Source organism: Nyctereutes procyonoides, unplaced genomic scaffold, assembly GCF_905146905.1.
Source record: "Nyctereutes procyonoides isolate TBG_1078 unplaced genomic scaffold, NYPRO_anot_genome, whole genome shotgun sequence".
In the NCBI taxonomy this organism is placed as follows: Eukaryota; Metazoa; Chordata; class Mammalia; order Carnivora; family Canidae; genus Nyctereutes; species Nyctereutes procyonoides.
Window position 1 is genome coordinate 47,195,217 of NW_026575044.1, and position 26,054 is coordinate 47,221,270.

Here is a 26,054-nt window from a genome sequence, read left to right on the forward strand (position 1 = left end):
AAAAGAAAAGAAAAGAAAAAGAAAGTGAGGGCAAGCCAGAAAGGCAGAAGAAATTTATTCTAGTTATTGTCCAGATTTACCTATCCCTCCCAGAAAACACTAGCATCCTGTTCTCTCCCTTGTCTACTCCCTAACCTCTTCCTTTCCCAGCCCTTTGCTTTTACCCTATCAATGCTGTGATGAGACTTTTTCCTAAAAAAATAGAAGTTGGGCAGTCCCAGTGGCTCAGCGGTTTAGCGCTGCCTTCGGCCCAGGGCGTAATCCTGGAGACCCGAGATCGAGTCCCGCATCGGCCTCCCTGCGTGGAGCCTGCTTCTCCCTCTGCCTATGTCTCTGCCTCTCTCTGTGTGTGTCTCTATGAATAAATAAATAAAATATTTTAAAAAATAGAAGTTATCATAAAATTTAATTCCTGACCTGTCATTCTAGTTCCTTACCACACGTTTTTGCTCTGTTGCAGAGATTTGGTCTGTGCTTCTCAGATCAAATAGAATTATCCTTTATTCAGAGGGCTGTCCCCCCATGGACAATGTATGTTATGAGACTTAATGTTGTTTAGCATTTGGAATCATTCTTCTTGAATTGGGAATAAGAATCAGCAGAAACTGCCACGCTATGGCAGTCCCAACATAATTCCACAGAGCCTGTCTATGGGGTATTTTTGGTAGTTGGGAAATATTACATAAGTAATGCTGCATACCGATTAGTTGTATTAAAATATATATTACGCACAGCTTTGTACTTGGCTTAAAAAGTTTCCTTGACAACACCATTTAACTTCTTACTGTTCTTTTCATGTTGTTAGTATAAATATCTAATATGTTTTTGTTCAAAACATCAATTAGGCTTCAATGTAATCTTTATTAATACAGATCTGTTATTACGAGAAGACTGCTGAGCTATGATAATTTGCACAGCAGGAACAATAAAATATCTTCTTTCTTCTTGGTTCTATCCCAGAATGCTTGGCTTCTCTGTTCTTTCACAGAGCACACCAAAGCCTTCCATGATACCTTTTACAATTGTAATGAAATCTTGAAAGCATTCCTATAAGCAAAAGCGATGTTTTCTTCAAAGGTAAACAGAATGGAAGGGCCCGAAATTGCAGATAGATTCAAAAAAGACACATTATAAGTTACAGATCTCCACTTCTAATGTCTTTAATTCTCTCTCTTCATGTAGCCAGAACTCCCCACTTCCTGCGGATTCAGAATGTGGAAGTCAATGCCGGCCAGTTTGCCACCTTCCAGTGCAGTGCCATTGGCCGGACTGTGGCGGGGGACAAGCTGTGGTTGCAGGTACAGTAACTCACCGTCACCTGTTCAGGGAGAGCCCGGGGACAGGTGCATGCCACTGGGGAAGGGCCCAGGGGCCCAGGTCAGTGTCGGGGTACTGATGGAAAATTGATCCTGTGAATTGTCTCTGTTCCTTTCCTCCTTTAGTGATAAGTTGCGAGATTACTAAGAGTTCTAGATAAGCTCTTTTTCACAGACCTTTTTTTATTTTTAATTTCTATTCTTTCCTTTTGCTTCTACTTAGCTATCTTGCTTTGAAGATATGGTTGTGAAATTACTATTAGAGCAGGATATTAAAGTATCAAATATAGAGGTCTCCCCTACTCTTCCTCTTGAGAAATAGCCAGAGCATCACACACACACATACACACACGTGCACACATGTGCATGTGCACACACATGTACACCTTTTTATAATTTGAATCCCCACAAGGAGAAAAAAGCCTCAAGTTAGAAAATAACAACACATCTTTTCCTTTTGAATATTTAAGTAGACATTTTTAGTGTAATCATAATTTGTGTGCTTGTGTTACAGTCTTTCAAATTCCACCATAAGTATTTTGCATGGCAAATTGTTTCATGGATTTATCCATGGTCACCGGGATTCTGAGAGAATGAGTGGGATGAAGTGACCTGTCCCCTCTAACCAGAATACCACGTGCTTTTTTAGGCTGTGGCATTCTCCCATTCTTGTTTCTACCTTTTACTCACTGATGTGCAGGATGCTCATTCTTTACTGTGCCTAGTGTTGCTTCCCACCCATCCCTCATTCCTTGTAGATCTTATTGGTTTTGTTTTAGTTTGGTTAATTATTACTTACTTTAGTTTGCAGAGCTGCTTCATGACTTAACCTCTTTGTGTATCTATTCCATCCCACCGTGACTTTCACTTCACGCACACTGACCTTTCCTCTCTGATGTCACCTCTCCACCTCATATTGTCCTTCCTCTTCTACAGTGTTTTAGTGATTGTGATGTGTCACATTTGCATGACACTCTGTAACTTTGACATTCCCCTTACCTTTTCATCATCACAGCTGAAATAAACGGTCATTTTTATTCCTCTACTTCTGGGGAAAATGGAAAACAACCAACTGTGCCATCCCAGGAGTAGTCAATAATATGTTGACAACTGAGTAATACATTCTGGAGGAAGATTCTTAATACGCTTGGATCCACTGCACAATTCCTCACCTTACTACCTGGATGTCACTGTTTTCTCATCATCCTCCCCTGCGAGAACATCCCCTGGCCGGGAAGGAGGAATGTATGCAGAGGACTGAGTTTTCATGCACCAGATTCATCTATACTGTTTCTTTCTCTCTTAAAGTTTTATACTCACTACTGTAAGAAATTTTGCAACTCATGAGTACTGTGCTCAACCTTGATCTTCTGTATTTGACTTCAATTTTTCCTGTATATCCCACTTCCTAGTTCTTTTAAAATCTTGATGTTTGAGACTGAAAATTATTTTCTTAGTGGTTGTTTGGTATTTAACTTGATCAAGATGGACTGTGTATGGTAATTGATGAGACAGACATTTTTCATTGATAATTTCCACAATGCATTAACTGCCTTTTAAAAATGACACTATCCTGTCATCTTTGATTTATCTATAGAAATCTTAATTTTTCATGGAAAATAGTTTTGGGCTCCTGATATTTGTGTTAATCTTACTCCAGAGAACACAATGTAAGTCTAAACACTCGTCTCAACAGAGTCTTAGATATTCTCAGGAATTTATAGGCAAGTTGAGAATACAATTTTCTCTTTTTTGCATCCTGGGCTTGGGAAGGTCATGGTTGGACTTCAGCATTGTCTTGGGCATTGGAGATCTTTAACTGCTTCCCACTACAAAATGGAAGACTTTGTTTTTAAAGAGAATCTGTCATGTCATAGGGAGAAAGCTAGCTGCTATTTTGAAAAAAACAGGTCTAAATGCAAAGTCTGAGCTCTCACTCCACTTAGAATGACTGGGAGAGTTTTTGTTTTTGTTTTCTTTTTTTAAATGCCTGGTCTACACCATGATTCTTATTTAATTGGTCTATGATAGGGCCTCATTCAGGGCTCCCCAGGTGACTCCAGGGTGCATCCTGGGTTGACAGTCACTGGTCTGAAGCAGAGCACAACACATTCCCAAGTAAGGAATGAAAAAAGGCAAAACCCAAGGTATAATGATACCTGTATTCAGTAGCCTCGATGTGCTGTCATGTTGAATTTCCCATGTTCCCAGACTCTCTTGCTTTTGTTTTATCAGATTTGATCATTAGTGTTGACAAATTGTTTTTATAATTCATCCATTGATGTCTTTCTTTATTACCCAATCTGTCTTGCCCTTCTTGTCATTGATGACTACCTGTTGCCCTGTAGCTTTTCACATAATCATATCCTTTGAAATTCTAAGTGAAACTTAGTTTGTCCTGGACATGGCATGGAATTTGTGAATCTTCGTGATGTTAGAATAATTTCACTGTTAAATGATTTATTTCCTCTAGTTGAGTAAGCATCCTGTGGGGAAATGTATATTAATAGCTAATGAAATAAAACTAGCATCCTTCACTTGCAAGAATGGTTTCTATTAAATTGTATTTGTGCAGAGTGGCTTCAAGTAGCAGTGAGGATTTGTGGCAGGTGATGGTTTCATAGAGCCCTTCCGCCCCCTTGCCCATGCCCTGGCCTTTGCCTGAGGTCATTCTTTAAAAGTTGTGGGGAGAAGCAAACCTGGAATCATGGCTCAGGTCTTTCGAGTGGAGACCTATAAATATGAGCATTTCTTCTTTCCGCCAATCTACACAGTTTCAAAAATGCTTGTCTGAGTAAAAAGTCACTTGTGTCTTTAAAGTAATTCTGAGACCCAGGCAGGAAAAGAATGAGAAATATATTTTTAGGCTTTTCTGTTATTTGAATCTTCTCAGTAGTAAGTTAAGATTTAGAAACTAATAATACATTTTTATTTGGGGAACATTGATGCTTCAGAGTATAATCATTTATAATTATTCGTTATTCGTATGACTTGTATTACCATATTTTGAGTTCCACCAAAGGCAGGTGCATGGTGTATCCCATGGTCTTATACTTCTTTTAGAGATGAATTTGAGGTGCAGGATTGTTCATGGTCACAAAGGTAAATGGCATAGCTGAGGATAGTATACCTGTGTTTCTTTTACTTAACACCTGCTTGATTCCACTGTCCTGTGGCATCTTCCTATATTACAGTTCTAGGTGAATAGATAGTATGCACTTACCATACTGCTGGAATAATTTGGTTGTGACTGACATTACATGATTAACATCAAGGAGCCATCATAACCAAAAAACAAACAAACAAAAAGGTCCATATGTATTACATGTCCATATTGATCCACCTCTGCGAAAATGGCCAGTGGTTTGATTGTTTAAAATATAGATTAAATATAATCACTGTCAGAGCCTTTCACAAAAACAAAGCACTTATAAATCTGATGATGACACTAATGAAGAAATGTTTATGATTAACAAGTTGTGTCCCATCTGCTTACATTTTCTCTGTCTCATCTGTGGGCTACAGGTTATTGTCAACATAGAACTGGTTTTCCTAGAATACAAAACAACAATATTACAAAATGAGCATCCATTAGTATAGCAGCAAAAGACTTAAAATACCTTCCAGGCAAGGTACAGTAGGAAGATCGCATCTACAAAACTGATTTTTTTTTGTAGTACAAAAATGATGTGCAGTGCATTTGTTGAATGTACTTGCTGTGTGCTATCAGTTTGACCATCTATGAATACAGCAGGGACTGTAACTGTGGCATACACTCAGATGAAATGTAAGTGTAAAATCATTCAAGTACCTAAAACATGATGGTATTGCCTGTTTTTATCAACTTCCTGATCACTGTGAGCCTACCTTTTGAAAATATCTTAGAGTATCTATACATACTCTATATCTATACATATATAAGATACAGAGAAGAGAAAATGGAATTTTAGTTTCTTTCTTTTCATACTTACATATTACATGCTGATGAGCAATTTCTGAGTTATGTATTTTTTACAGAGTCCTAAAAATCCCTTAAGCCATGTATGATTATATTAAAATTACTGTTGTTCTTTCTTAAGTATTTTAAGTTTCGTTTTCCTACATACATTTGTTTCCCCTGAGAATTAATATTTGTAATGCCTATTTTCACTTTTCAATAAGTAAAGATGATCACCAGAGCTAGTATTGATGGTCATAAATCTGGAGATGGCTTGTGCACGTTGTTTTCCAGGAAACACGGGGCACCTTGTCCTCTTCCCCTGCACCTATGTAGTTTGGGCGTTTTTTAACTTCTGCTATTTAATTCTTTTTTAATGATTGTGGAGGCTCCTCCAAATTCCTTCATTTTCTTGTTTAGTGTCTTCTTTGGTTTGGGCTGCTATCACAGGCTGGGTGACTTAAAACAACAAACATTTATTTCTTGTACTTCTAGAGACTGAAGTCCAAGATCAGGATAGCATTGTGGTGAAGTTTTTGGTAAGCTCTAGCTCCCTGGTTTATACACAACTTCTTACTGCGTCTTCATATGTGGAGTGAGAGCTCTGGGCTAGGCATCCCCTCATAGGGACACCAGTTCTATTAGGATGGCTTCGCTCTGATGACCTCACCGAAACCTAATCACCTCCCAAAGACCCCACCTCAGTACCATCACATCAGGGATTTGGTTTGATCATATGAATTTTGGAGAAACAGAAACATTCGATCTACGATATTTGGCTACCATATCAAACCCAGAAATGAGTGGGGAGTGAAAGTGGTTCAGCCTCCAGGACAAATGGCAGAAAGCAGGGAGGCTGTGGAGATGCCTTTTCAACAATAGATAAATGGCAGCTTTGATCAAGCCAGGAATTGGCATGTGCAAGTTGGGTGAATAGTAGCTGGCCAAGGAAGCCTGGAAAATAATAATTTTCTCTCAACAGATAGAGACCCCTATCATTTTTCAATGGCTTACTTTTTAGAATCACAGAATTATATAATATCTGGATGTGGATTAGTCTTCAAATTGAATTCCTCATTTTATTAATGAGAAAATGAAAGCCCAGGAAAGGTAGGAAACTTTAACACAATAGTATATTATGTATTTAATTCATTTTTAATCATTGAGGAGGCTCCTCCATACAATTTCATTTGCTAGTAAAGTCGATTATAAATATACATTTATGAATAAGTGAATTTTACCACGTGGATATTTTTCTTCATTGAGTACTTCTAAATAACAGTGGTCTTTTAACAAAATATACTCAGATTTACAGTGAAAATATCTGTGTTAACTTTGGAACCATCATAGTACAATATCATTGAGTTTTACTTTTTTATCAAATGGGGCTTAGTGTTCATTAGAAGTGAGGCACCGGAATAACATTTTTAAATGCTTTCATAACATGTGTTCAAAGAAATAGAAAAGGAAATTGGATGATGTTACTATGAAGGACTCTATTGAAAACACCGGTTGCAATGTAGCTGCTAAAATAGTACCTGTCATATAAGAGATACTTAGTAAATACCTACTTATGGCACTTAGTTTACTGACTGCCTGAACAAATCATGTTTCTCCTCCAGGTGAGTCTCAAAGGCCCATAGTTGGACCAGGAAAACAGGCACAAAAAACAGGCACAGCATCTGTCTTTCTGGGATGCCTGTTTTATAGATACAGTTGTTCCACCTCCAAGGGATGGTTTTGATGAGAGAAGGGGCATATAGAACCTACTGATGTCCCTTTTACTATTTCAGAGTATGCAATAATATCATGCAGAGTTTGAGTAATTTTGGAAGCAAATGTGGTTATTAATATGTCATCTTTTCTAAACCTTCATTTCTTATACCTTTCCCTTAGGTATTTTTTCCCATGTTATAAAATTTTGTTCTCTAATTCATTTTTTTAGAAAAAAAATTCTTACCACAGGACCTCAATTAAAGGTAATAGAAATATACCTCTCAAGGCTAACATGTTTGAGTCCTCACTAAAACAACAACCTGTGTCATAGTAATTGAGGGATGAACCCACCTCACTCTTGTGTGTGTGTGTGTGTGTGTGTGTGTGTGTAATGTAATTCAGTATGAGCTCTTAAATTGGAAACACTGAATTTATAAGAATAATGTTCACTTAGGATTAAAACTTTTATAGCTGTTGACCTTGAGATTATTTTTTTCTTTTAAGAGTTTGATATATAATTCCACTTCAGTTACCCAATTGGGAAAACAGTATTTTGCACCTGCATAATACATTTCTCACATTTCTCTTCTGAGCTACATTTTTAGACCTTTGTGGGGTTTTTTAGAGAGAGAAAACGGAAAATCTTTTAGATTTTTGCAACTTAAAATGGTTCTCAGAAGAATACTCTGACTTATAGAATTTTATTTATGAATGGATAAATTATAAATTATATTATTAGTATTTATATCACTGACTTCAACAGATGTGTTTGAGATAAAAGAATTACAACTCCATTTACTGAGCACTGCTGTGTGGCAGATACTCTGCTAGGCTGTGTTTGGGCATTTTTTTCTCTGGACCCATCCATAGGAGCACTCTCTTATATACCCATAGAACAAGAAACAGGCTTGGGAAGTTTCAGTAATTTTTCCAATAGCACATTGCTGGTAACAAGAGCTAGGATTTGAACCAAGCCGTCTAACTCCAGAACGTACATCCTTAACTATACTGCCTCTTGCACAGTACAAAGACTCAGGCATTTCCTTGTGGATTCATTAATATACTGTAGTAATTTAAGTGATAGCTTTTATCAGAGTTTAAAATTAAAATTCTGCTAATGTGTGTAGATGTTGCCTTGGCTTTTTTGTTAAGGAATGTATATGTTTGAAAAAAAAAGGAATGTATATGTTTGGTCAACCTTTCTTGGTGGCTTTTAGCTTCCTTTAAAGATGAGGAGGAGGAAAAATCAGAACTGTATACCAGACCAATTTTGCTATTATATATAAAAGCCATAAAATGATTTGAAAAGATGTAAAATTATAGTGCCCTTGGCAAGCTTAACTTGGGTATTTTACACCATATATATTAAAGCATAAATTTAACATCACTTACCATCATAGAAAATACCAGGAATACACAAAGAGGACTGTCTTTAGTTGCTATAGGAACCATTTGCTCCTTAAAACTTTGAGTGGTTGAAATTACATCCATTATTGTTTTAGTCAATTGAATATCCATATATATATATATATATATAATGCAACATGAACATTCAGATTGAAACCACCAAAAGCCTTCAAAGCATATACCATATGTTTTAACTTAGTGTGATTTTGGATTAGCTTAATTTAAAGGAAAAGATTTCTTTTACATTGACAAACAGTATGACTTACTGAGGGAGATTCCAGGAGGCATTAATTAATAAATATTATTTTGTGATGTTACCTAACTCAATCAAGAAAGATATAAATTACTGGCGCTTTGAGAAGGATGCCCTAGAAAAAGCTGGAGCAGCATTTGGAGAGCTTTGTCCTCCCCAGCAGTCTAAGGGCCTCCAGGCCAGGACGGGAAATGGTACTTGAAAACCGCAGGTCGGAACGGTTCAGTTTGGAGGGGAGAAGAGAAAGGCATCTAGTCCTCTCAAGGGCTTCTTATTTGGCCCCCAGACCCATGAATCCTGTGAAAGCATTTTTTGTTGTTGTTGCTTTTCTCATATACATCAAACAGTTCATTTGTTTTTCTTGCTTCCAAAAATCTATAGGTATGTCACAAGAAGAGAAGATAGAGGTGGCTGTGCTCTGGAATTTCTGTGATTAGGGGCTGAGAATACCTTTCTATCTTTCTTTTCCTTTTACTGATCCAGGCCTTGGACTGAAGGCCCTGGAAAGTTTGGATACTATTAGAATCTCTAGTTTTTTCCTCTTCTACCTCTTCTTTTCAGAAGGAGGGGAAAACCGAAAATGTTTCATGTAGGAGGTTTATGTATCCGCCGCAGGTGGCCTTGAGAGTCCCAGGATGTTTTTGGTCTCATAATCTGGCATCACGCACAGAGGAAGGAGAGAGAGAAGTTGACTTAAGTCCTTCCTTGAGATGGAAAGAAAATTTGGCAACTTCTGATGGGCTTTAATCTTAAAAATGTCTTTTGGACTATAGAGGTGGAACGGAGAACAAACCATGTCCCCCCCTAGTCCTGGTATGACTCAGTGTGAGACAAGACCTGGACAATCTCTAACTGGCATGCGGCGGCAGCCAGGCAGTTCTTACAGAGGATGAACTTTGGAATCATAAAGTAGATTGTTATTCTCTTCTGCATCTCTCCTATTTATGAAACTGCCATCCTTCATTCCCTTCATTCAAAAGAAAGGACATTGGCTCTTGTCCAAGTGTAATAAAATTGTTTGTCTCTATTATAAGAAGTGATGTCCTCTAAGCACAAAGGACAAGTGACCGACTAATGGTTTTTCTGTTTATTCTTAAGATTTGGAAACCCGTTATTACTTTCACTCAAGAAATGTTTGTTACACACTCCACACGCTAGGTATATTAGTTATGCAGTTGTTGCCAAAGAACCAGCTACTAATGGCTTCCCTTTGTCACTGTGCATTTTCTCTTCTACTGCTAGTGGTATCTTTACCATGTAGATGGCTTGATGCTTTCACAGGGAGTGGATGAAACCTAGACAAAATACTTATGCAGCATTGGGGTATTTATAAGTCAGCAGCAGAATCATTTGGGGAAATAATGATGGTTAAAATAGCTATTCAGAAGTACAAAAATGAGCGGTTATTTTCTAACTGGTTCCTTGAAGAAAAATTTCTTTTTACTTTTTTTACGCAAGTTGAGAATACACACAGAGGTAGAGAGATGATGTAATAAGCCTCATACACTTGGCGTCCAACTTCAACACCTAACAATATGTGGCCAATTGCTGCATCTCTGTTTCCACCTGCTCCCCTTCTGATTGTTTTGAAGCAATCCCAGTCATCGTATCATTTAACTTGTAAATGTTTCTCTAAAACAGGGGTTGGCAAACATTTTCTGTAAAGGGCTAGATAGTAAATTTTGCAGGCCAGACGGGTTTTGTTGCAGCTGCTCAGCTCTGCTGTTGTAGTGGGAAAGCAGCCATAGAAACACACACATGAATGAGAGTGGCCGTTTTCAATGCAGCTCTGTGTGTGGACACTGAAATTTGAATTTCATATGATTTTCATTGTCACAAAATATTATTCTTGCTTTGTGTTTTTAATCATTAAAAAATTTTCAAACCAGTCTCAGCTTTTGAGCTGTACAAAACAGGTGACAGGCTGGATTTAGCCTCAGACCTCTGATCTAAAAGATAAGAGCCCTTAAAATAATAATAATAAGCACCATACATGCCCTGAAAAAATTGAGTATTCAGATTTCCTTGACTGTCTTATAACCTTATTTCTTTTAACAGTTTGTTTGAATTGTGATAGCAATAAAGTTTACACTTTGCAATTGGATAATGAGTCTCTTAAGTCCTCTTTATCTTTAGGTTCTTTATCCACTCCCCCTCCCCCTTTTGTGGTGATGGTAGTTGTTGCTGAAACTGTGCTTGTCCTGTACAGTTTCCCATATTTTGAGTTTTGCTCATTGCCCTCCAGGGTGTCATTTAATGTGTTCTTCTACCAGTTGTGTTTCTTGCAAATTGTGTTCCTTTTTGTGATGTTATCAGCCACTGAAGACCATTCCTACATTCATTAATTCACTAAGGGTTTCAGAAGGGTTCTGTGATATCAGTACTTCTTGGTTCAGTAGCTAGAAGAAAAACTCTCCTGTATCAAATATTGAGTTACCCTAATATGGAAATATAAAGGGAAGATGGTATAAATACTTTGTCCTTTTTTGCAAGTTTTCAAAAATAATGAGGTAGTTAACTGGCATCACCTAGAAGTCATTGAAGGGGTTATTAGTATTGTTGTTGTTGCCAACATCATGGTCATCGTCATGACATTGTTGTCATTGTCATCAGCTTGTGGATTTAAACACGTTTGATGTGTTTTGATCCATCACACTTATTATCTTTATTGCTGCTCATGAATGGGGCTTACTCAGGTGGGTGGTTCTTGTCCTGGGGTCATCTGACATGACTTTCTTACTTTCTGGTGGGACAATACATTCCAGGCTTATATTTTACATTTTCCACCTTGATGTTCTGGAATCAGCCATTTCTCCAGGGAACCCTGGTTCTTGTTTAGTGGAACTGGTCATTACAAATTACAATCTGAGCATAAGAGGTGCTCATTACTACGTTCTTTTGTCTCTGGATCTTCCCATGGGGCAGAACAAGGATATATACATATGTATGTGCATGCACACACACACACATAAAACATGTCCTGAGATCATATTGATAATTTCAGTTGAAATTCAGAACCACTGGGCTTTCCACCTGCTTTCTCTTGCATGTTTAGCTTCATTTTCAGCTATGTTTTCAGAAAAAGTTGTGTACTTTAAGGCATATTGATTGGGGAAAAAGTGATGTTCTCAGCCAGCCATGCTGAAGACTAGCCCCGTCTTTTAGATGGTGAACGATTATGCAGGCACTGCCATCTTCCTCACATTAGAGAGTCGTTATTATAGTTTTGAAGGAAACAGGGTCGATTCTTTGCCTAGCAAACCCAAAGCTTTAAAGTAACAGGAAATGTTTGTCAGTGTCAGGCCTCCAAGTTCCCCAAGGCTCAGTTAATCTAGTCAACAGTGAGATATTTGATTTTAAGACTAAAGAATTTCTAATTTCATTGGTTTCTAATTACTTCATGCATTGTGTATATCTATTATTTGGACGAACTTCTCTGTGAAATTTGAGCAAAGGTTGGTTAAATAACATTCAGATATTACAAATACATAGTGAAATGGACTACACGTAAATAGCAGCATGAGATTCGAAATTTCTATAATCAGATTTTTACTTGAAAATGACTGGAAGAGGGATCCCTGGATAGCTCAGTGGTTTAGCACCTGCCTTCGGCTCAGGGCGTGATCCTGAAGTCCCAGGATCAAGTCCCACATCAGGCTCCCTGCATGGATCCTGCTTCTCCCTCTGCCTGTGTCTCTGCCTCTCTCTCTCTCTCTCTCTCTCTCTCTCTGTGTGTGTGTGTGTGTGTCTCATGAATAAATAAATAAAATCTAAAAAAAAAAATGACTGGAAGACTATTATATATATGTTGAAAGAATATGCAGCTTTGGCTATCTGCATGTTACTTTGGCTATCTGGATATTTTTTAGCCAATTTAAGTATGCCTGTCAATGTATATTCATAGTATATGGTAATGTAAGTATGAACTTCTAGTTCTACTCTTCCAAACTGGTAAATATTTGGGTTGGCTTGGTTATGGCCTTGGCCAAAGTCAACAGTATCTTAGTTATTTAAAATATATATGTATATATGTGTATATATATATGTGTGTGTGTGTGTGTAGGTTCGAGAAGGTAGATTTGTTGAGGTATTCAATTATTACTGGATTTAGATTATGTAAAATGTTTTCAATACGTTTATTCCAGGCCTTGCTGCTATTAATGTGATCCCAGTGGTAAGAATTTCAGTCAGTGTTGTACAAATGAATGCAAGTGGAATAATACAGACTGTATTCCCTGTTGAATAAACAAAGGTGCAGTTGATCCCCAAGGATATGACTAAGGAAGGGTGACTGGCCTGTATCTCCTCTAAGCTTGTGCTCTCAGAGCAGCTTCAAAATGCCCAGGATTGACTAATTTGATCCAAGTGCTGCTAACATCCCAGACCTCAGTTTCTTTCAATCATTTCTCTGATTTCCAAAAGACTTAATATGTATCTTTTTGATGGTAAATTGCTGCTCATTTAGAAGTCCTACAGTCAGTCCCTTGCATAAAGGAGATTGTAAGCCTAATTTAAAAGACTATCAGGCACTGCACTTTTTCCCCTAGCATGCTCAGATTGAAATATATGCATGTTTAAAGATACTCTTGCTTTTATACAAAGCCATATTTAACCCACTTAAGATCATTTCATCTCAGACATGGCCATTATGATTGTTTCATTAAGTTAACAAAAGATGCGTCACCAATTTCTTTAACAACCCTGGACATTCAGGTGCCAGGTTCTGCATCAGGTATGGGCTTTTGTTCCTGACAGTCATATCCTAGGCTCTCTTTCACTGAGAACTCGAATATTCTAATGAACAATCTGGATGCCCATCCTTGGCAATGCCACGTTGTCTTGCTGTAATGCTTTTGACAACATGGGGCACCAGCCCTTGGGAGAGCACCTCTTTCTAACTGTGAGAATTTAGAGAAAACTAGCTGACAAATTCACTGTCTCTACCTGGTGTACATTTTCATCATTTCATTTTGCCAAAATAACAGAAAGTATCCCATAGGCTCTTAGATGCTTGGAAGTACCAGAGGTTCTGAACCCATTGTCCTATCTGCCATTCCTGTCATGGGGAAGGACACATGGGGAAAAGGATCATATGCCTTTTCACACCTCCCTGAATCAGAGAAAAGAGGCCACTATCCCCCATACTCCCTGTTTAATTCTGACCTCAGGAAGCCTATCTGTGGACCAATAGGCATCTTAAAGATCAACTTGTTCAATGCCTAAATAAATCCCTTTCATAGTGCCACCAGCCTTTCCTTGGATGTGCTAGGATGGTTTTTGTGCTAGAGATCTTATAGCAGTTAAAAATCTGGCAAAGATCCCTACCTCTGTGGGATTTGTATTCTAATAGGAGGTGAAAAGAATGATCTCTGCCTCTGTGAGACTTGTATTCTACTGGGGAGAGATAGACAATGACCATAATAAGTAAGCTATGTGGAATGTCAAAAAGTGCTCAGTAGCATTAATAGGAGTAGCTAGGCAGGACACAGAGCATTGGCAGGGCCATGCAGGAGAGGTTTCAGTTTTAAATCTGGGGCCTGGGGAGGCCTGCTTGAGAACGTACTTGAGCAGGACTGGAAGGAGGTGAAGGCATGGGCTATGGGAATATGTTGGGGAGGGCCTCCAGGTGGAGGAAGGCAGAGACCTTGAGGGTAGAGTGCCTGGGTGAGGAAGTGACAGCATGGAGCCTGTTGTGGCTGGAGCTCAGGCATCCAACAGACTTGTGGGGGTCATGGTAGGGTGGCATCAGAGCACAGGGGTGGAGGTGGGTAGGACTGGTTGTGTACATCCTTGGAGGTCACTCTTATTCCAAAGGCTAAAAATGGGAGTTCTCCATTTTTAGCAAAACCTGCCCACTTTTGTCATTTGTTAGATCACGAAACCTGACCTGAAACTTGTTGCTGTTTTTCCTCCTTATAGTCATAGTCACATGATTTGATGCAGAAATATCAGTGTCCTTGGTTATGGGGTGCTATTATGTGATGATACATGGCACCATCAAATAATATACAGTATAGAAACCTTTTTAAAATTAAAAGTAAATCTGAATTGTGAACTACACTTTACCCAAAGAGTTTCAGATAAGCGGGAGAGCCCCATGGCCATGACACTCAAATGCAGTTCCTATTTTACTTGTCTGGTCTTTCAATTTTGGAAGACAGTTGTCCTCTCCCTCTTGAGTCATCTCTTTGCAGGTGTTTACCAACTCTTACCCTGTAGAGATGAGTGCTGCATGCTCATGTGAGATTCTCTCCACATTCCTCTGGGCGAGCCTACTTCTCATATGCTCCGCAGAGAATGGGGGTCTCGGAACAGAATGCTGTCTTCTGAGGGTGTCTCCTGGAACCTCCTCTCCAGATACTTTATTAAAACAACAAAAATCTGAATTAGGTTAGAAAAAAAACCCACTTCACCATCTTTGTATACTTGTAAGTGATGAAAATGGTTCTAAGTTATGGCTCCAGTTACCCACTTGTAAAGTCAAGTGAGTACAGGATTGATTTACATTTATTTTGCTTGATATTTATCTCATTAATTTAAATTCATTGGTAGGCTTTGTGGATATCTTTTATCCCATTTTACTCTGGTTGGTTGTCACCTGTACATGTGACAAACACAACTAACTACAACTCTATCAATGACATTAGTAGACATGTTGGAGAAGTCAAGGATAGAACTTTTGCCCAGGCTTCAGAAATGTGCTTTAGCATCCATGGTGACAAGCGGCCATAGAGTGTGGTCATTCACAGGCTCCTAGTCTATCCAGTCCTCCTGGCATTTGTCCCATATTGTTCTCCTCTTGTCTACGAAGATGTCACAGGCAAAGCTGCCTGGTGCCCTGCCAACAGCTATAAACACTCTGTCCTCCTCCCCTCTAACAACCCAAGAAATCAGATTTAATACTAACAAAGTGAAGGGTGAGCACTCTCTCCTCCTCCTCCCTCCCCTGTTATCCAAGGACATTCTCTCATGTTTCCTCCATCAACCCAATGCTTCTTCATGCATGTTGTCAATCATTGAGCTAATATAGAACCCAAAGTCACCGTTGGACCGGACAGATTTTTCTCATCTTCAGGAAACAAAGAGGCTAATATTAAAACATATATGTAGAATTTCAAAGGAGACAAATAAACATTGTCCAAGAAGTGGGTCTTTCCTCCCTGGGTGAGTTATGACTTCCTCTCAAGATTGAGCATTTGGTCTGCTGTCATCTCTGTGCTTCGGCCTGTCTCCATCCCTCTGTTGATCCCTTCCTCTGCCATGCCCCCTCACTCTTCTGTTGCCTCACTCAACTTCTCTCCACTCTTCTCTGAGTATCTATGTTTGCACTAAAGCAGTCTTCCCTTATTCATGGTTTCAGTTACTCGCGATCCACCACGATCCAGAAGCAGATGGTTCTCCTTCTGACACATATTCAGGTCAGTTGCAGCCTAATGCTGCATCATAAGCCCACATCATTGCCCTCACTTCATCCCATCAGGTAGGCAATTTCTCATCCCCCAGCATCACCAGCAGAGTGAATACAGTGTAATAAGTTATTCTGAGAGAGAGAGACCACATTCACATAACAACAACTATAATATGTTGCTATAGTTGTTCTATATTGTTAGTCATTGCTGTTAATCTCTTACTGTGCCTAATTTATAAAGATCTTATTTATTTATTCATGATAGACACACACACAGAGAGAGAAAAAGAGAGAGAGAGACAGAGAGAGAGAGAGAGAGAGGCAGAGACACAGGCAGAGGGCAGAGACACAGGCAGAGGGAGAAGCAGCCTCCATGCAGGGAGCCGACGCGGGACTCGATCCTGGGACTTCAGGATAAGGCCCTGGGCCAAAGGCAGGCGCTGAACCACTGAGCCACCCAGGGATCTCCTGTGCCTAATTTATAAATCAAGTTTCATTATAGATGTAGGTAGTACATATGTGTAGGAGAAAACATAGTATACTTAGGGTTCAGAACTATCCGTGGTTTCAGGCATGCACTGGGGTCTCGGAACACACCCCCTGCAGATAAACAGGGATGGCTTAATTCCCTTCTACTCTCCTTTGTCACTTTTCCCTCTTTCTTACTTTTATTCTTTCTGTCTTCACACCTTTTTCTCCTGTTGCTTTCCTGCCTTGTTTAGACTTCCGTGGTTTGTTCTCTGTTCATTTGGTTCACATTGAGCGATGTCCCCATGTTTGCCAGTCTTTAGGCAGCTATTCAATTTCCATTTTCAAAGTGGGATTTTTCTGCCTGTGTAAAATTACTGGTGATGCTACCAATTTAAGTGATGTGCATCAATTTGAGTGATATATCTTATAGATATTTAAAAACTGCCATGCATCCCTGATTCTAAGTATACATTTTAGTAGTGCTACACACTCTTCAGTTACATTATCTTAAGCACACTTAATCTCATTTAGTTTGGTTTATCTATTCCATTTTTAGAAATATCCACTTATGGGTATTAAAGATGTGAATTTCAAGGAATACTCTTGTGGAAAGAGGCCAGTGTAGACTGCATCTCAGAATGTTACAGGGAATTTATCATTCTTGAAAATTTTAAAAATGAGATTAATTTTAGTTTTAAAATACTATCTATGACTGCATTTAAAAGAAAATTATTGAATTTGTTCAATGGAAGCCATGCAGTACCACAAAAATAAATATAATTTTTTTCTGAATATTTACTTTCTTACCCAAGATAAGCTGAAGATTTCCCCCCATTTTATACTGTTTTGAAAATATTGTAAGAAAAGATCAGTGATTCAGGCCAATTCTGTCCTATTTCATCTGTTTGTAGTATCTGAAAGGAGCTAAAAAATAATTTGATTTTAGGAGCCATCTGAACTCTTGTTAATAAAACAATCCTTATAAATAGATATTAACTCTCTGTAGGGCCATTTATGTTGTTCATCAAAAAAAACCCTTAAAATTTTTAATTCCTTTTAAACCAACAATTTTAGGAATAGAGATTGTCTTAAAATCATTTATAGTAGTGAAGCATGTAAATAATTTAAATGTATAATGATAAATTAATATATACAGAAATAATGGTTATAGCTATTAAGTGGGAAACAAAAAACATGTTTTTGAAACCATCTAAGGGTATAAACAAGTCTGTAGATATCATGGAGATAAAACACACACACAAAACACATATATGACTACCATTTTAAATTTTATTTAAATGAAAATAATGCATCAGAGAAAAGTAAACTAAAATACCTTAAAATATTTACCATATTTATCTTTAAGTGATTGAATTATGTGTAGTTTTTTAAATGTCTGTAATTTTTATTTTTATATTTAAAAAAAGGTTTCTCTAGGAAGCATTAGATTTTAAAACTCCATATCTCTTTTTATTGTCCCTAAGAATATACTTTGTGTGGGTCTGTCCTTTGCCGATTGTATCTGGTGTCTTGCAGACATTTAGAATGCTCTGCCATCTAATCAGGATTGTATGTTGGCTCCCGCATACCTGGCTGATTGAACCCTTTTTCTCTTGCTTTCCTCTTCTGCCCTTGCTTGGAAAGATCATGTCTGCTTTGCATCTCTCATTCTGTTCTCCATTTAACTCACCAAGTACATTTTACCTACTTTTTGCAAACATTTTTAACCTGCAGTCCAGATTATTTTACTAGGCAGTCTTCGAAGAAAAGTGCAAAAAGCTCAAGTTCATGCTATTGGTCTGTAGTAGATAGTGATGACTACATATGCATAACATGAAGTTTACCATTTTGACCACATTTGAGAGCATAATTCAGTGGTTAAGTACATTCACAATGTTATGTAACTATTACCACTATTTATTTCCAAAACTTTTCCTTTTTTTTTTTATTTATGATAGTCACAGAGAGAGAGAGAGAGGCAGAGACACAGGCAGAGGGAGAAGCAGGCTCCATGCACCGGGAGCCCGACGTGGGACTCGATCCCGGGTCTCCAGGATCGCGCCCTGGGCCAAAGGCAGGCACCAAACCACTGCGCCACCCAGGGATCCCTCCAAAACTTTTCTATCACCTGGAACAAAACCCATTAAGAAATATTGGGTTTCCCATTCCCACTTCCCCAACCCCTAGTAACCTTCATTCTACTGTTTGTCTCCATGAATCTGTTTATTCTGGATACCTCATATGAGTAGAATCATACCAGTTATCTTTTCATGACAGGTTTATTTCACTTCACATAATGTCATTAGAGTTTATCCATGTTGTAGCGTGTGTCTGAAATTCCTTCATTTTTTTAAAAAATGATTTTATTTATTTATTCATGAGACACACAGACACACACAGACACACACACACACACACACACACACACACAGAGGCAGAGACACATGCAGAGGGAGAAGCAGGTTCGCTGCAAGGAGCCCGATGTGGGACGCGATCCCAGATCCCAGGATCACACCTTGAGCCGAAGGCAGATGCTCAACCGCTGAGCCACCCAGGCTTCCCAGAAATTCCTTGCTTTTTAAGGCTGAATGATATTCCATTGTCTGTAGAGGCCACCTTTTGTTTATTCATTCATCCATCAGTGGACAATTAGGTTGTTGTCCACCTTTGGGCTCTTGCGAATGATGCTGCTGTGAACATTGGCACATACGTGATGCGTTTGAGTACTTGTTTTCAGTTCTTTTGGGTTATATGTAGGAGTAGAATTACTGAGTAATATGATAATTCTGTTTAACTTTTTTCAAGTATTGCCAAACTGTTTTCCACAGTGACTGCATCATTTTATAATCCCACCAGCAATGCACAGGGTTCCAGTTTCTCTACATCCTTCACAATGTGTTATTTTTAATTTTTAATTTTTTTGAATGATAACCATCTGCTGGATGTGACATGGTATTTCATTATGGTCTCAATTTGTATTTCCCTATTGACTATAGATGTTGAGCATCTTTTCATATACTCATCAGTTGTCTGTACATCTTCTTTGGGAAAAAATGTCAATTTAATTTCTTTGCCTATTTAAAATTATTTTGAGTACAGTTGATACATGTTCCATGTGTACAACATAGAGGTTCAGCTTTTTTACATGTTAGGATATGCTCATCACAAGTGTACCTACCATCTGTCACCATACAATGCTATTCCAGTATCATTGACTATATTCCCTATGCTATGACTTATTCCCATGACTTACTCATTCCATAACTGAAAGGCTGTATCTCCCACTCCCCTTTACCCATTTTACCCATCTCCCTACCTCCTTCCCTCTGTCAGCCATCAATTTGTTCTATTTACACGTCAGATTCTGCTTTTTGTTTGTTTATCCATTGTTTTGGTTTTTAGATTCTATATGCGAGTGAAATCATATGGTACTTGGCTTTCTCTAGCAGACTTATTTCACTAAGACTAATGACCATCCATGTTGTCATAAATCCTTTGCCCATTTTTAAATTGGATTGTTTCTCGTTGTTGCTGTTGGTTTGAAGGACTTCTTTATGTATTCAAGATCTTAATCTCTATCATGTATATGATTTGTGAGTATTTTCTCCCATTCTCCATTGTTCTAATCTCTTAATAGTGCCCTTTGAGGTACAACAGTTTTAATTTTGATGGTCCAGTTTGGTTTTTCTTTTGTTGCCTGTGATTTTGGTATTTTATTTAAGAAATCAATTCTGAATCTAACATCATGAGGATTTCCCCCTCTGTTTTCTTCTAAGATATTTATAGTTTTAGATCTTAATTTTAGACATTTGATCTATTTTGAGTTAATTTTTGTATGCAGTGAAAGATAAGAGTAGAACTTTATTCTTTTGCCTGTGGATATCCAGTTTTCCCAGCACCAATTGTTGAAAATAGTCATTTCCTCATTAAGTGGTCTTGGCACCCTTATCGAAAATCTACTGACCACGTATGAGTTTGTTTCTGGGCTTTTTATTCCACTGATCTGTGTCTGTCCTTATGCTAATGTTATGCTATATCTTTGATTACTATAGCTTTGTAGTAGTAAGTTTTGAAGTTGAGAAGTGTGAGTCTTTCAACTTTGTTTGTTTTGCCTACAGTGATGACCTGTGAATTGAACTTTCACCAGTCCTTAAGATCTAAACCTATCTTAAAGATTTGCTTGTAGTTATGACAAATCAGGATTCATGACTGCTGTGTATCTTTGAAAAGCCACAGGTTTTTTCAATATCTTGATGGTTACTCTATTAGGGTCCTATTGCTTCTTTAACAAATTACTAAAGACATAATGGCTTTATTATCTTATAATTCTAGAAGTCAGAAAGCATCATATAAGGTGATGGAAAGGCTGGTTCCTCCTGGAAGGTATTGGGGAGAATCTGTTCCTTACCTTTTGTAGCTTGTTAGAGACCTCCTTTATTTTTTAGTTCTTGATCCCTTCCTCCATTTTTCAAAGCACATCACTCCTACCTTTGTTTCTGTGGTCACATTTCCTTCTTCTGCATTTGACCTTCCTACCTTGTAATTACAGTGGGGGCCCATCTGGATAATTTAGTATAATCGTCCCATCTCCAGACTCTTATTTTAATCACATTTGCAAACTTCCTTTGGCTGTGTGTAGGGAGCATATTGACAAGTTCTGGGAACTGGTCAGTAGACATCTTTGGGGACTGTTATTCTGCCTACCTCAATCATGATGAGTGGGCATTGTTGGTGACTGAGTGACACACAGAATCTCTAAAGTATCTTTATTTTCCCTATTGGTCTCCCTTGGACCAAAAGACTAATTGTCCAGTTTTAGGATGTGGAGTGTAAATCTGTCAATTTAGCCAATCCATGTTTCTCTTCTACCTATGAAACATTTTTTCCACTGGAACTATGATTTTTAGAGTCAGCACAAAGTTACTGAGTTTTTTTTCAAGTTATTGAGTTTTATATCTTATGCATCCATGTACACCAAATGAATAAGATCCATTTCTTGACTTGAAAGACATTATAGTCTGCTGTAAGAGGAAGATGTTACTGTAGTATAACACATTTTTTATCCATTTTAGTTTCTAAATATCTTTAGAATCCTAAACACCTTTATAATCCTTTCTTCCTCTCTCTCCTCCTTTTGTTGTTTGCTGATTTCTAAAATGAAATTTAAAAAAAAAATTAAAAATTACCAGTTTCCCTTGACACCACCTAGGATCCCACATTTTTTCCTTCAGTCAGTTACTGTAGCCTTAGATATGTTCATGTCACCCCTCTACCTAAAATCCATCCATTCCTAGAGTCAGGATAAACTATAACCCTCCATATGTCACATTCCTGGTTGCAGCCCATAATGAGCTTATCTTTATAGCCTCATCACCTGCCATTCTAGATGCACTTTGTTCTAGTTGCGTGGAATCAGTTGTACTTCCTAGATCATTCCATGTTCTCTTGACTTCTTGACTTTTTTGCAGAGCTCTTCTCACTCACTGGGCTCCATATCTCCTCCTTCCCAGCATCCTCCAGCCTGGCCTCAAGCAGTGCTTTCTAGAAAGCTGATCCAACACTCACCCCCCTTCTTCAATGCGGTCCCCTTTTTCTGGATTTGCCATGCAGTTTAGTGCTCTGTACTATAATCATTGCCTTACTTGTCTGCTTTTTTCTAACCAGACTTGAAATTCAGTTAGGCAAGGGATTGGGCTTTTAGCTCCATTCTCCCTGGCTATGATTCAGCGCCTGCCTCCTGAAAGATTTTTTATTAAATGTTGGTTAAATAAATGCTTGGATCCCTGTACCTTTGAATGATTGAAGACAAAATAACCTGCAGATTTGAGCAAGATATACAATTTGGTATGGATTCTAAGCTAAAATGATTATTAGTTATCCCTTGGTTTCTCTTTCCTATGTAGTATTTCTCTTGAAGAAACTGAATCTAACTTTCTGTGTGATTCAATACATGGGCTTCAGAAAGAAAGCCCGAGTCCTGGGAGGTCATATGTTAGAGTTGTGTAGAGTTGTTAGTTTGAGGCTATTTATTTTAAAGAATAAGTCTGTGGCATGAAGACAATAGCTATGAAGTAATACTCCTCTCAACATATCTATACTTCCAAAACAGAGCTTTTCTTAAACTTGAGTGCCCTCAGTGCAGCCTTGAATCATGAGTGATCATTAAGTGCATACTTTAAGATTCTTTTAAATGAACATTCATTTGAAGTAGGTTTATTCTAGTAGGCAAAAGACAATGGGATTACTACAAAAGTATATTCTTAACAGGACTCGTGCTGCAAGGGAACAAATAAATAAGATAGCCTGTTTTTGGTTGCTGTTATTAATAAAACAAATACAGATATGAAATCTGCCTTTCTTTAGGACTTCAGTTTTTTCTCAAAACTGGAGATTTGTTTTGTTTTGTTTTTAGTTTGGAAAAAGACAAACAGAGTTATAGAGGATTGGTAGACCTGAGGTTACTCCTTGTGGTAGAATTTGATTGTTTATTTGCAAGAAAGGATGGGAGCCTGAATGTAAGGAATACAGAGAAGAATGCCTTCCCCCATTGTATTAATTAATCATGCCAGATTGATTTTATTTTGTTCTGCTCTCCTGACTGCTTGGCGCAGACCAAATGTAGAGGCTTCAGTAAAAACCAGGACAGACATAAGACGCATAAGGTGTATGTGGAATGTCATGTTTTGAAGCTATTCCCAAAGCTGTTGTGGCAGGTAGCAGAGAAGGTGATGCTGGGGGAACTCTTCTTTCCAGCCCCTGATGTTTCCTTCCCTGTGGCAGGAACTGTACCAGCGCAGCACTCTGCTGCCTTTTCTCTGCCCAAGCAGAAGCTGCCTGGGAAGGAAGCTGTGAGCAGGCACAGCCCAGCCCCTTCTTCGGGAGCTGACCCCCAATAGGAGCCCTGTTCTTCCATCCTGTGAGTTGGACAGCAGCAGCCAACATGTGGGAGGCCTTTGTGGTTTCTAAGGTGGCCTGTGCCTGGGGGGGGGGGGGGTGAGTCTTTAATTCTTGCTAAGTATTAGCAAGCCCATTGTTACTGCACATCAGCAGTATTCTGTGAAACCAGCTTCCCAGGCAGTAAAAGTGGTACAGTGACAGTCTGTTCGCCTCTCTCCTTGACCTTGTCATACAGTTGGTCCAGAGTTTGGGTGGGGAGACGTGGTGCTGGCCATTAAGCCAGCGTGCTTGCATATATCTTTACATTTTTGCAACTGCCCCGCGAGTGAGTTGTGTCATCTCCTTGTTGCAGATGAGGGAAAGGAGGCGCTAGGAAGGCAAATCACTTTGCAGTAAGCTTTGGCACCTTGGTCAGTCTGGCTCCAAATCCATGTCCACTAGGGCATAGTGCCAAAGAAAAAAAAAATCACAGAGAAAAGCTTTTAAAAGACTTTGCATAGTATAAATCACTAAGGGATATAGATGAGTTTCATTATGTGTATGCAGCCTAGCATTTTCATACTCTTACATAAAAACACTTCAATAGAGCCTGCAAGTCCCTGAATGCACAGGTGTTTCCTTACTTCCCTGGTTCCACCGGCTGCCTTGAATTCATCCAGAGCATTCAGTTCTCTCTAACCATCCCAGGCTTCCTTCCAGTTTCTTCTGGCTAAATAGAATCCTCCTCTCCCACCGCTCTCTCCTTACCCTTCACATCTCAGCTCATGTCCTCAAACTGGCCTCCCACAGCCACCACAGCTGAAGATGGTGGTTTCTGCTAGTCATCTGATCTGTCCCTTCACCACACTGGCCGTCACTTGTGATTCTGTATTCATTTCCAGCCTATTCGTCCCACTAACTAGAGTGCCAGGGGCACCACAACCACGCTTCTGTCATTCACCACCGAGCCTGGTGTCTTAACACAGTTGATAGCACCTGGTTGGCCCCCAAAATGGATTCAGAGTGAACAAATGGACAGAGTGCCTGGCATCATGCATTAACCACAAGATCTGTGCCCATTGTTTTTTACTCCATGCTTGCAAATACCCTACTAAAGATAGCCTCTTTCCTGGTGATTGTTTTTTGTTTTTTGTTTCTTTCCTGGTGATTGTGAACAACTATTAAGAACTAAAATTTCTAGCCTTTTTGTGAGACTCTAAGCTATAGGAAACAGAATAGATTTATAAGGCTACATAAAAAGACATATTCAAAGTGTTGGCGATGGTGTAAGACAAAGCTGCCACACGGAGGGAACCGCTCTATGTGGGTTTTGAAACTCTGGGGTAGGGGAGAAATGTTTCTTGTAGCATTTCAGCGTCAGGTAACATTAAGCATCTACTTGGTGTTTTTATTCTGGAAGAGCATCATAAAGCTTAGAATAGCCTGTCAGACCTGTTTGGTAAGGAATATGCTGATACCTACTTATGTTTTTAATGTAATTCTTAATAAATTGTCTCCTTGTTCATAAATAAAATGAGGTCAGCAATATGGTAGCAAGTGAATTAATTCTGTTTCCTAGCCAGGCATAACAACTTCAAATAAAGTGGTATGAAAATACCAAATGGTGATCGTTTGGGAGTAAAATGTTTTTCCATATGCATTTTTCTACTCCTGGTGAGCTCATTTAACATAATTAATATCTTGAAGGCCAAAAAAAAAAAAAAAAACAGAGCAAGACATTTTCTGCACACTTAATTTTGCATCCCTCAATCGTGAAAGTGTTGATCATGGCAGGATTTTAGTTTCCTGGCCAGCTGTTCTCTTGGAACCAGTGCCCATGGGTAATCAACAACAGAACCAAGACCCACATGGAGATAACAGGGATAATATGCCATCAGGTGTCTTACTGGTTCGACTTAACAGCTGATATTGTTTCTTTTTGTACCCCCACCCCCACCCCTCCATTTATACAGGGCATTGATGTGCGGGATGCTCCACTCAAGGAAATAAAGGTTACTAGTTCCCGGCGATTCATAGCTTCATTTAATGTCGTAAATACAACAAAACGAGACGCTGGAAAGTACCGCTGCATGATTCGAACCGAAGGAGGTGTTGGAATATCAAACTATGCAGAATTGGTAGTTAAAGGTATTTAATGTATTTTATACCCCTAAATAGTCATTATGTCAGATGGTTGTCAGTTCATTATTTGTGTGAAGCTCAAACTTACCCTTGTCTGTTTCAGAACAGTGGCTTGGTAACAGAGTAGTTCAGTGGATTGCATTTTAAGTACAAATTTTGTACGTGAGCAATATTTTTGAAAAATGTATTTTATTTACATCGGTTTAGTTGCATACAAAGCACTGAATGTGCTCTTGGCAAGTTCTTCTGCCAACTGTGTATACAGAGATCGCAACCTATAAATTTTTTTAAGGAATGAATTTTTTTTTACTGATAGAAAATCACTTAAAATGCAAATATTCACCAGCCAGGGTGTTTATGATAGCAGGATGGTTAATAAAATGAAGCAATGCCAGTATAAAAATGCTCACTCATATCACACAAGCCATATTGATAATACTGAGTTAACATTCATAATGTCGCAGTTAGGTTCCATTAGTATATTTTGCATGACTGAAAAATTGAGTCATTATATTCAGGAAGGTGGGG

The 26,054-nt window shown here is 38.6% G+C and overlaps 1 protein-coding gene across 2 annotated transcripts in view; it reads left to right on the forward strand.

Annotated features, from left to right (window-relative positions):
• PTPRM (protein tyrosine phosphatase receptor type M) overlaps positions 1–26,054 on the forward strand; it is a 768,694-nt gene that overhangs the window by 336,680 nt on the left and 405,960 nt on the right. For both annotated transcript variants that reach the window (XM_055323971.1, XM_055323972.1), the window contains exons 5-6: positions 1,183–1,298; positions 25,358–25,532. In XM_055323971.1, coding sequence (XP_055179946.1) covers positions 1,183–1,298; positions 25,358–25,532 — 291 coding nt within the window. The remainder of the gene's footprint in view (positions 1–1,182; positions 1,299–25,357; positions 25,533–26,054) is intronic.